The 12417-nt window shown below is 37.2% G+C and overlaps 1 protein-coding gene across 8 annotated transcripts in view; it reads right to left on the reverse strand.

The window, feature by feature from the left end:
• The window catches only part of DGKH (diacylglycerol kinase eta), a 210297-nt gene that overhangs the window by 13759 nt on the left and 184121 nt on the right, over positions 1–12417 (reverse strand). For all 8 annotated transcript variants that reach the window (XM_037060214.1, XM_037060225.1, XM_037060193.1 and 5 more), the window contains 4 exons: positions 7010–7117; positions 4945–5058; positions 4563–4697; positions 3546–3709 (listed from right to left, as the gene is read on the reverse strand). In XM_037060214.1, the coding sequence (XP_036916109.1) occupies positions 3546–3709; positions 4563–4697; positions 4945–5058; positions 7010–7117 (521 nt within the window). The remainder of the gene's footprint in view (positions 1–3545; positions 3710–4562; positions 4698–4944; positions 5059–7009; positions 7118–12417) is intronic.

Below are 12417 nucleotides of genomic sequence, written 5' to 3' on the forward strand. Positions count from 1 at the left end.
TGGAAAGACTAGGACAAAAGAAGAGACAGAAGTCCTACATAGCTGAATCAAGAGTAAAGGAAAAGAGTTTAATTCCTAAGGATCATGCAATTGATATCCAAAGCCTAAATGAACTTGCAAATGTCACCTCAGCATTCTTACCAAAAACCCAGGGAAATCACAAAGAACAGGTTGTTTATCAGAATAGAGATGGGTAAATGTTCTAATTTTCAAAGAAAATTAAAGTGGTAAATCAATTTTGACCAACAATTCTAAGTGCCAATGGACTCTCCTTCTAGATGTTTTCAACATAACCGAAATTTTCTAAGTCTAACCTGGAACCCGTGTCATTTTCTCTCAAAATCTGCTCCTTTTCCTGAATACTACGGCTTAATCAAAGGCAACACAGTCCATCCAGTCTTTCACTGGAAACCTCAGGGCTATTGTGTCTCCTAATCCACACTCATGTACTAATTTTAGATCCCAGCTTACCTGAAATCTCTCTCCTCCTTCCCATGTCTCCTGCCTCAATCCATGTCTCCTAAGGACAATTCTAACAGCATTCACCCTGCCTCAGGTTTGCTGTGCTGCAGACCATGCTCCACATTGCTTCCCAAAACACCCTGATAAAGCTGTGGCCCCTCCTCAGCCTCCTTCCATATTTGCTCACCTGCAAATGTACCATGCCATCACTTCAGTCACCCCGAATTCCCTAAGGTTTCCTGAAAGTGCCAGGTACTCCCACTCTTCTGGGCTGTTGCCCAGGCTGGCTCCCAGGCTTAGCTTGCTCCTTTCTCACTCTTCTTTCAAGACTCGGCTGAGAGGTCACTTCCTCCAGGCAGCCTCCCTCACTGCCTCTGGCCTCCTCTGTACAACTATAGCACCCACTATGCGACCTATGACAACCCTCCAGTCACACTTCTCCCTCTCACTACTCTGCCCACAAACTAAGAGAGACTGCAACACAGTTACCTCGGCATTCCCAGTGACAAAATTGGTAACCAACACAGAGAAGAGGCTCAAAATACGTGATAAATACGTAATGACTAAATTCTAAGAATTGATGAGTGAGTCTGATTTTCATCATTTGCAAAATTAAAAAAAAAAAACAGAACAAAAACAAGACATAACCAAATTAGGTTGACCAAAACCAATTCTGGCCAAGTTGTACTTCCTTTTTTTTATAAGGTTATTTGGTTTGGTTGACAGGATGATAATATAGGAACCATATTTTGGTTTCAAGGGAACATATTTCGGTTTTAAGAAAATGACATAGTTCTATTTTTAATTTGTTTAGGAACCGCCATACTGTTTTCTTTTTTTTTTTTTAATATAATTTTTATTTAATTCTTGTTCAAGTACAGGTTTCTGTCTTATATTCCCAACCCTGCCCGCCCCCCACCCCATGCTCCCTGCCTCCCTCCCCTTTCCACCCCCCACCCTTAGTTATTGTCCATGTGTCTTTTATACTTGTTCATGTGAGTCCATTCCCTTTTCCCCTATGATTCTCTCCCCTCTCCCCTCTGGGCCCTGACAGCCTGTTCCATATTTGAGTGTCATTGGTTGTATTTTGCTTGCTTGTTTGGTTTGTTTAGATTCCTGTTAATGGTGAGATCATATGATATTTGTCTTTCACCGCCTGGCTTATTTCGCTCAGCATAATGCTTTCCAGTTCCATCCATGATGTTGCAAAGGGTAGTAGTTCCTTCTTCCTTTCTGCAGCATAGAATTCCATTGTGTAAATGTACCATAGTTTTTTGATCCAGTCATTTACCGATGGGCATCTAGGCTGCTTCCAACTCTTGGCTATCGTAAATTGTGCTGCTATGAACATCGGGGTGCATAGGTTCTTTTGGATTGGTGTTTCAGGGTTCTTAGGATATACTCCCAAGAGTGGAATTGCTGGGTCAAAAGGTACGTTCATTTTTAGTTTTCTTAGAAAATTCCATACTGTTTTCCATAGTGTATTAATTGGCTTGATTGTGGCAACCATCTTACAGTACATGTGTATATCAAATCACCACACTGTATACCATATATATGGTATATATATATATATATATGGTATAATATATATATTATATACATACTATATAATTGACATATTATATAATAGCTGTAATTGACATAAAACACATACATACATACATACATATATATATATAATATATATATATGTATATGTATAATATAATATAATATGTATATGTATATACATATGTATATGTATATAATATAATATAATAATATATATTATATATTATACATATATAATATATATTATATACATATACATATATATTATATTATATTATACATATTATACATATACATATACATATTATATTATATTATACATATACATATATATATATATGGTATATATATATGTATGTATGTATGTATGTATGTGTTTTATGTCAATTACAGCTCAATAAATCTGGGGAAAAACACAGTAAATTGGAGACTGCAGATATTGTCTATAGCATCTAAAAGATGCATTTACTCTAAAATCTCATAGCTCTGTGGGTAAGAAGCTAAGATGTACAATAATGCATTATGAGTTTAGCTGACTATTCATTTTCCCTACATTTCTTCTAAGCTTTCTCAGTATCTGGCAATTATCATACATTATTCTAATTTTGAATGTTGGTCTCTAGCAGTAGGGAGAATATATACTCAAAAAACCCAAATCTTTAAAACCAAGTACATTCTAGGTGTCTAACAAATATTTAAAGCGAAGAGTAAAAAATAAGAGGAGAGCACACTGGGTAGGAGGAAGGAAAATGGAGTAAGTAAGCCCCTAGCACACGGGAGCTTTGTTTTTCTTCTTTTTCAACATTTTAATGAGTAACCACACGAACGTGTGGGAAGATTATAATAGCTAGCATTCAGAGAACACAAAATGTGCCAGACAGTGATATGTGATAATAAGCACTATACACAGCGGGTCTCATTTAACATTCTCAGTGGCCTGCTAAGGCAGTGCTTAATTATCCCCACCTGTCCACAGTTCCGCCTCCCCTTTGAAGGCTACTTCCTGGTCATAGTGATTTTTATCGGGAACTTGTTATTTTTATCCTCCCCCTTTCTGTCCACCAAAATTAATTTCTGTATGGTCTCTCAGTCTCTGTGAGTAGTCTATTGGAAACTGATTCTTGGACTCTTTCCCTACATCCCCAACTCTCCTTGGGAGCAATTTCCTTCTACATTCCATCGATATTTAATTAATCATTACTTATAAGGTGATAAAGAAGTCACCTGTGTATAAACTGCTGGGGAAATAATAACAGAAAGAGTACTGTGTGGTAGGGTACATTAGGCAAGCTCTCCACTATGTTTCAAGAAGTCTGAGATCTGTTCTGTGAAGAACACAGGTTTAAGTTTGTATGTATTAGAGGGGATCTGATGAAGGAGAACAGTAAGCATTGAGGCAGAAAATGAAGGAGAGTAAATGCATCTCTTTTACATACTGCAAACAACTGAAATGATGTATTAAAACTAATAAAACAAAAGTGGCCAACACCAGAGTCCTCACGGTCCGCAAGTCAGCGGGACCCCCATACCTCGTAATGAGCTCCTCCGCAGCCTGGGAGCACAGCTGCATCTGCGACACCTCCTCCGTGGCCAAGTCGACAGCATGTTGGATGTACAAATGGGTTCGAAGAACTGGTTTATCAGAATCACACTTCTGTTTCTCTTCCCAAGATTTTAGAGTGCTTTCAAAAGCCTATTTAAAGTCAATATTACAATGAACTGTTGGTTTAGAGCTCTGAGACCCAAATAAATATATTTAGATATATGAATGACTTTGAAACTATTTTTTCCCAATCTAAGACATCATTAAATAAATCATGAGTACAAAAAACAGTTTTCCAGTATACATAATAAATAAAAAGTAATGTAATCAATTATGAATATTACTAAAAAGTTAAAAAAGGACAGCTTCAACCTTTACTATTATATGTGTAGTAGATAGGATGGACATTGGTAGTCTTATTTGTGATGTGTGTGAATTTAATTAAAAATGCATATTCTGGAAAAAGCAAAACTACAGAGATAGTGGAAAGGTTGGTGGTTGCCAGGGGCAAGGGTAAAAAGGGGAGGAAAGGATGGGTGGAGCATAAGAGATATTTAAGGCAGCGAAATTACTCTGTCATCCTGAAATGGTGGACAGTGACTGCACATTTGTCAAAGACCACAGAATGCGCAACAGAAACAGTAAACTATAAATTTCAGGTAGTAAGTATCAATATTAGCTCAATGATTATAATAAATGCACTGATACCAAATTCTAATAATAGGGGAATTCATTGGCTCGTCCAGGTGATGAGGTATGTGGGAACAGAATTAGAATTCTCTGTACCTTCTGTTCAGTTTTTTCTATAAATCTAAAAAAAATTAGTCTATTAATTTTTTAAAACAGTAAATATTGTTCACATTTAAAACCACCCTGATTTAACTGACAGATTTAAAAGACAATTTAAATCTTTTTCCTTGCTTTCTACTTTAATATGACAATTTAAGATTTCTTCTTTAAGAAGCCTTGATAAAAATCTAGAGGAATGTTCGTGGCTACATACCCTGTCCCTTGTTAGCATCTGAGCTCTGTTTTTGTGCACAATTTTGATAATCCCTGGAGGCTGAACCCATGCTTCGCCATCCACCTGCACTGGGACTCCCTCATCGCCAAATATAGTGATTTTTACTGTACGACACTGAAACAAAACACATTATTTTAGAGTACAAATCGTCCTGAAAAAACTGCCATAAAATCCACATTCAAGCTTGACCTTTAGTCCACAATGTGGAACAGTACGCCAGGCTTTTCCACTGTGACGACATAGTAATGACTGACATTGGGAGGAAATCGGTATTTTTTAGATGAACATGCAGCGCGGGAGCCGCAGGAAACAGCCTCCCCAGTGCCCCACACAGGGAGGCGGCTCGACTAGAAAAACACACCTGGGCTATCCGGTGATGCTGCAGCTTAATGACCCTCGAAACCGCCATTTGCACACTGTCAAAAACTGCAACGACTTCCAGGATCTTGTCATCGAATGAAGGGGCAGCAAATATCTGGGAGAAAAAACTACGTTACACTCCACTAATAAAATTAGGGTTTAAGTAAACTGGCACATCAAGCAGTGCGAACTCTGCAATACACATATTTTTTAAAAATCATGAAAATACTAAAAAAAGTAAGTATTAGTAGGAAATGATAACCCTGGAACAAAAATATCACTGAAGAAGGGCTTAAAACAAACAAACATAATAAAAATACGTTTTGGGACCCACATGACATCCTATTCACACCACTCACGGTATAAAATGTATTAAAAATCTTAAAGATAATTCAGATGTCTTGAAAAAGTGATGTATACAATTTTCAGAAACCTACAACACCTGAAAGGTAATATAGATTTTATAAGGTTAAAGCTACATGAACATGCAGATTATGATCCAGTTTACTTGGTATGTTTTTTTAATTGATTTTAGAGAGAGAAGTGGAAAGGAGGGGGAGGGGAGAGACAGAGAAGAGAGATATCATTTGGTTGTTCCACTTATTTATGCATTCATTGGTCAATTCTTGTATGTGTCCTGACTGGGGGCTGAACCTACAACCTTGGTGTATTGGAACCATGTTCTAACCAACTGTCTTACCAGGGCCGCTTGGCGTGGTCTGAGGGAAATCTTTCAAGGTGTTATAAACAATATGTTTATGTGTTTTATATCTTAATACAACTCTTTAGAGCATTTGACAATATGGACATGAAAACCTCAGGGAATAAAAATCATGTAGGCTTACTTTATTTTGGTGTTAATTACATTTTCAAAAAATTAACCTAAAAATTTTACATTTCACCTATTTTATTCTCTTTTACTTTTTTTTACTATATCATAAATAATTATGCCTTTGAAAAATTATTCGGTACAAAGTAGCATCCTAATTAAAACTTTCACTGAAAATATCAGGATTTGCAGACATATTTCTCAACATTTTTTAAAACCAGACTGCTTAGTTTTAAACTATGTCTCTGTTACTTATTAACTGTGTAAATTTAGTGTCAGTTCTTTAACTTAAAAAATTTAGATGAAAATTCTAGGTGTTAAATAATAAATGTGTAGCCCTCAGAACACTGACTGCCTAGGAAGGGTTCAAGGAATGTTAGCTTTATTCATCTTAGTATCACTGATTTCTTTCCCTTAAAATATTTAAGAATAGTGACAGGCTGACAAAAAACTGACTGCTGATGTTAGTTTTTATACACCAATAGGATTGAAATACATTCACATCATGAAAATTAAAAATGCTTTCCAATTTATTTCATATTTTAGTTCCTGGCTGTTTACTTCACAGCTCTGAGAAGATGGGTCAGTGGAACTGTTACATCATAAACCTCAAATCAAAGGTCCTATCATTTAATGTATGCGACTCCTCAGACAAAGATCGTGATAACACCACTCATTTTTATGTTATATATACTTTAATAATTGTGCCCTCTCTTTTTAAAGGTTATTTTTAGAACAATTACCTTTATTAGGTTGTGTGTTTTTTTAATATTGAAAACCATGAAAACGAAACAAAAATAGCCATCAACCTCAATGGCCAAATGAACCCTCTTGACATTCCTAAAAATAATTTAAAAAATAATATCACATCAATTTAGAAAACTAAAAGTACAGAAAGGTATTCTGGTGGGCAGAATAATGTTCCCATCTCATCCCCAAAATGTCCATGTCCTAATCTCTAAAACCTGTAAATGCTGTCTCATTACATTACAAAAGAGACTTTGTAGACGTGATTAAATTAGAGATCTTGAGACGGAAAGATGATCCTGGATGATGTGTGTGAGCCCAATGTATTCACAATGGTCATTAAAAGTAGAAGAGGGAAGCAGAAGAGATCAGAATGATGCAATGTGAAGAAGACTCATGCTGCTTTTGTTGGCTCTGAAGACAGGAAGGTGCCACACGCCAGGGTACATGGGCAGTCTCTAGAATCTGGAAAGATGAAGGAAATACTTACATCATCCTCTTTAGTTCCACCCCAAAAGTTTGTGCCTCCGGCATAGCTGGGGATGTTCAATACTGCTATTCCTTGCAGACTGGGGAGAGGAATATATTGTCCATCACACTGTAAGGTAAAAAAGCTGAGAAGTTAGATAAAAAGAGTAAAACCACTAGTTTTGAAGTCACCAGTATACCAAAGAAAAAGGTGATGGACAAAAGTGTGCTAGTAATGTCTGTTTTCCTATAAATATATTCCTACACATTATTTTTACCTTACGTGGTTTTAATTTAAAAAATTTTGAAGTATGAATAACTATAGCAGAATTTTTTTACAGAAAACCATGCTGAATAAAAAAAGATTTTACCTCTTTCAACCAAATTCAGGCAGTACGTTTCTCGAGCTTCTTTTTCAGGTCAGTTATGATATTCTCACTTACATTACGATCATTCTAGTCTTTATCTTAAGCATCCCTCTGCAAGAGGCCACTGTGAGGGTAGGCTCCGAGTCCTAACCATCTCATCCAGCACAAATCCTGGTATTTTGGTGGTACTCTGTTACTAACCAGTGACTAGTCAAACTCAAAAATGAATTTTTAAGTATCAGAATCAAAACCAAGAAAAGAAAAAGGAACTCAAGAAGTATCTTATACTCCATGCCTCTTTTACTCACTTAGATGAAAATTACACTATCACTTTAAAAAGAAAGAAGTCAATTATACATGACATGAATAAATTCTCACTAAATACAGCGTTTAAGCCTTCACTTAAAAAAATGGCTTGCAGATGCTATACTTAAAATACATGCTATACTTTCACTAAATAATTCTTACATTGACACTAAAAGTAGTTAACAGAACTTTATAAGAATTGCATTTTAATGTCCAATCAAAATTATCTGCTATCTTTAAAACAAATGAGAATCCAGTTTCAACCCATTTTTCAACCATTTGAAATAACTGGGAATACATTATAACTGATTTACCCCACAGGCATTTAAAAATTTTTCCTTTCTTCACTTTTGCATGAAACACAATCAAAGGTCCACGCTGTATGCCAGCACCTAGGGCCATTCCTGGCACCACAGCGGGTGCTCAGTGTACGTCAAATGAAGAAACATTAAATATTTAGAGGAACAGTATCTTTCTCTGGACCCAATATTCTTAACAGTCATCCTTGTGTTCTTTACAAAGAGTTGAATCATATAACTAACTTAAAGGAGATGAAAACATCTATCATTATTAACCACGAAGAAGCACTTCAAAGAACAACTGAGAGGGATCCTAAAGATTTTATAATAAAGGTCATATACAAGAGTGATAAGCCCACAGCTAACACAATACTCCAATGTGAAAAGCCGACAGCTTTTCCTGTAGAATTAAAAACAAGACAAGGTTACTCTATCAAAAAACTGTTAGAATAGCCCTGGCTGGTGTAGCTCAGTGGATTGAGCACTGGCCTGTGAAGCAAAGGGTTGCTGGTTCGATTCCCAGTCAGAGCACATGCCTGGGTTGCAGGCCAGGTCCCCAGTAGGGGACACATGAGAAGCAACCACACATTGATGTTTCTCTTCCACTCTTTCTCCTTCCTGTCCCCTCTCTCTAAAAATAAATAAATAAAATATTTTTTAAAAACCTGTTAAATGAATTTAATAAAGTTGCATGATACAAAATCAATACACAGAAACTGTTGCATTTTATATACTAGTAATGAACTATAAGTAAAAGAAGTTTTTAAAAATCCCATTTACAATAGTATCAAAAAGAATCAAATACTTAAAAATAAATTTAATCATGGAAGTAAAAAACCTGGATATTGAAAAATATGCCCTGACTGGTGTGGCTCAGTGGAATGGACGTTGTACCAAAGAGCAAAAGATTCCCAGTCAGGGCACAGGCCTGGGTTGCAGGCCTGGTCCCCATTTGGGAGCGTGTGAGAGGCAACCAATAGATGTTTCTCTGCCACGTCAATGTTCCTCTCCCTCTCTCTCCCTTCCTCTCTAACAATAAAAAAATAAAATCTTAAAAAATTGATTTCTGCTGTCTTTAAGGAAAAAAAAGAAAATTAGAAGACTTTAAGGAAGGAAATTGAAGAAGACATACATAAATGTAAACATATTACATGTTTATGGATTAAAAGAATTAATATTGTTAAAATGTTCATACTATCACTCTGGCGGGTGGTCTCAATTGATTGAGTGCCGTCCCACACACTAAAAAGTTGCGGGTTTGATCCCTGGTCATGGCACATACAGGAGGCAACCGTCAATGTTCTCTCTCATGTCAATATCTGTCTGTCTGTCCCCTTCTCTCCCCCCTCCTGTCCCACCCTCCCTCCCTCCTTCCTTTTTTTCTAAAATCAAAGAGCATGTCTTAGGGTGAAGATAAAAAAATAAAAATTAAAAAAATAGTCATACTACTCAAAGTAATCTATAGCTCTAATGCAATCCCTATCAAAATTCCAATGTATTTTCACAGAATTAGAACAAATAATCCTAAAATCTGTATGTAACCATGAAAAACCACAAAGAGCCAAAGCAATCTTAAGAAAGAAAAAAGCTAGAGGCATCATGCTGTCTGGTTTCAAACTATATTAAAAAGCTATAGTAATTTAAACAGTATGGTATTGGCATAAAAAGACACATGAATCAATGGAACAGAACAGAGGGCCCAGAAATAAACCCACGCCTATATGGTTAATTAATTCACAAAAAAGCCAAGAATACATAAAGGGGGAAAAGACAGTCTCTTTTTAAAAAATATATTTTATTGATTATACCATTACAGTTGCTGTTCTATTCCCCACCTTCATTCTCCTCCACCCTGCACACCCCCTCCCCCACCATTCCCCCCTTTAGTTTATGACCACGTGTCTCAAGTTCATTAGATTCTGTATTTCCCCTACTATTCTTGCCCTTCCCCCTATCTATTTTCTACCTACTGTGTATGCTATTTTCTGTACCTTCTCACCCCTTCTCCTCCTCCCACTCCCCTGTTGCTAACCCTCCACGTGTTCTTCATTTCTATGGTTCTGCTCCTGATCTAGCTGCCCTCTTAGTTTGCTTTTGTTTTAGGTGTGGTTGTTAATAACTGTGCGTTTGCTGTCCTTTCACTGTTTATATTTTTCATCTTCTTTTTCTTAGATAAGTCCCTTTAGCATTTCATATAATAAGGGCTTGGTGATGATGAACTCCTTGTATTTGATCTTATCTGAGAAGCACTTTATCTGTCCTTCCATTCTAAATGAAAACTTTGCTGGATAAAGCAATCTTGGATGTAGGTTTATGGATTTCATGACTTGGAATCCTTCTTTCCAGCCCCTTCTTGCCTGTAGGGTCTCTTTTGAGAAATCCGCTGACAGTCTGATGGGAACTCCTTTGTAGGTGACTATCCCCTTATCTCTTGGTGCTTCTAGGATTCCCTCTTTCATTTTAATCTTGGCTAAGTAATTATGATGTGCCTTGGTGTGTTCTTTCTTGGGTCCAACTTGTTTGGGACTCTCTGAGCTTCCTGGACTTCCTGGAAGTCTATTTCCTTTGCCAGACTGGGGAAGTTCTCCTTTATTATTTGTTCAAATATGTTTTCCACTCGTGGCTGTTTCTTTCCCCCTTCTGGTACCGCTATAATTCAGATGTTGGAACGTTTAAAGATGTCCTGGAGGTTCCTAAGCCTCTCCTCATTTTTTAAAATTCTTGTTTCTTTATTCTTTTCTGGTTGGATGTTTCGTTCTTCCTTCTGGTTCACTCCATTGATTTGAGTCCCAGTTTCCTTTCCATCACTATTGGTTTCCTGTGTATTTCCCTTCATTTCAATTAGTTTAGCCTTCATATGTTTCTCTAATTTGTGACTATAATCAACCAGTTCTGTGAGCATCCTGATCACCAGTGTCTTGAATTGTGCATCTGAGAGGTTCGCTATTTCCTGGTTGCTTAGAGTTATCAGTTCTGGGGCTTTGAGTTCCTCTTGAGCCATATTTTGGACTGTTTGTGCCTGTTACGTATGAGGAGTGGAGCCGTAGGTGTTCACCAGGGCAGGGCAACTCAGTTGCTGTGTTGTGATGCTGTATGTGGGGGTGGGGTCAAAAGAAATCAGTGGCGGGCCTTGCGGTCCATCTCACTGCTTACTCCTTTGCTGGGTTTATCTGTGCGCGCGCACGCAAATGTGCAACCGCCCTCAGCCTGCCCTGCACCCTCACTGGGTCCACGATGCTACCCTGGCTGCCTGGGCACCTGGGTCGCCTGGGTCACCTGGTTAGCCTGGGTTGGGGGATCCTTCCTGCCCGACCCTGCTCCGCTGCTGGCTCTGCCCCTCTTACTGGTCCCGGCTGAACGGTTCGTTGTTGTCAGACTTCTGTATAGTTCAGTTTTCTGTTCTTTGGCTGCGTCTTTGTTTACTAAACCTTTATTGTATTCAAACTTGGCTATGGGAGAAGGCACAGTGTTTCCACCTATGCCTCCATCTTGGCGGAAATCCAGGACAGTCTCTTTAATAAATAGTGTTGGGAACATTGGAAGTCACATTCTTCCAATGAAGCAATGAATGAAACTGGACCATTATATTATACAATAGCACACCAAAAATGAATTAAAAGTAAATTAAATACTTGAACATGAGACTTAAAACCATAAAACTCGTAGAATAAAATGTAAGTGGTAAGTAAGCTCTTTGACACAGGTAGTAGTAATGAATTTTTGAACCTGATACCAAAATCCAAAGCAACAAAAGCAAAAAAAGAATAAAACAAAAAAAAAACCCCAACAAAAACAAAAACAAACAACTGTAACTATATCAAACTAAAAATCTCTCCACTGAAAAGGAAACTACCAAAAAAATGAAGAAGCAACCTACTTAATGGGAGAAAATAATTGCAAAGCATATATCTGATAAGGGAATAATATCCCAAATATATATAAAAAATTCACAACTCAATAGAAAAACAAACAATTGGATTAAAAATGGGCAGGATATCTGAATATAGACATTTTTACTAGAAGACATAAAGATGGCCAACATGTACATAAAAAGCTTCTCTATATCATTAATCATCAAAAAAATGCACATCAAAACCACAATATTACTTCACACCTGTTAGAATGGCTATTATTAAAAAAGATGAGAGCCCTGGCTGGTGTAGCTCAGTGGATTGAGCGTGGGCCTGTGAGGATTGCAGAGGATCGCAGTTCAATTCCCAGTCAGGGCACATGCCTGGGTTGCAGGCCAGTTCCCAGCAGGGGATGCACGAGAAGCAACCATACATTGATGTTTGTCTTCCTCTCTCCTTCCCTTCCCCTCTAAAGATAAATAAATAAAATATTTAAAAAATAGATGAGAAATAGTGTTGGTGAGAATGTGGAGAAAAGAGAACCCTTGTGCACTGACAGTGGGACTGTAAATTGATGCAGCCAATGTGATAAATAGGATAGAGGTT

This window comes from Sturnira hondurensis, unplaced genomic scaffold (genome assembly GCF_014824575.4).
Source record: "Sturnira hondurensis isolate 20B ecotype Veracruz unplaced genomic scaffold, ASM1482457v3 Scaffold0001074, whole genome shotgun sequence".
In the NCBI taxonomy this organism is placed as follows: Eukaryota; Metazoa; Chordata; class Mammalia; order Chiroptera; family Phyllostomidae; genus Sturnira; species Sturnira hondurensis.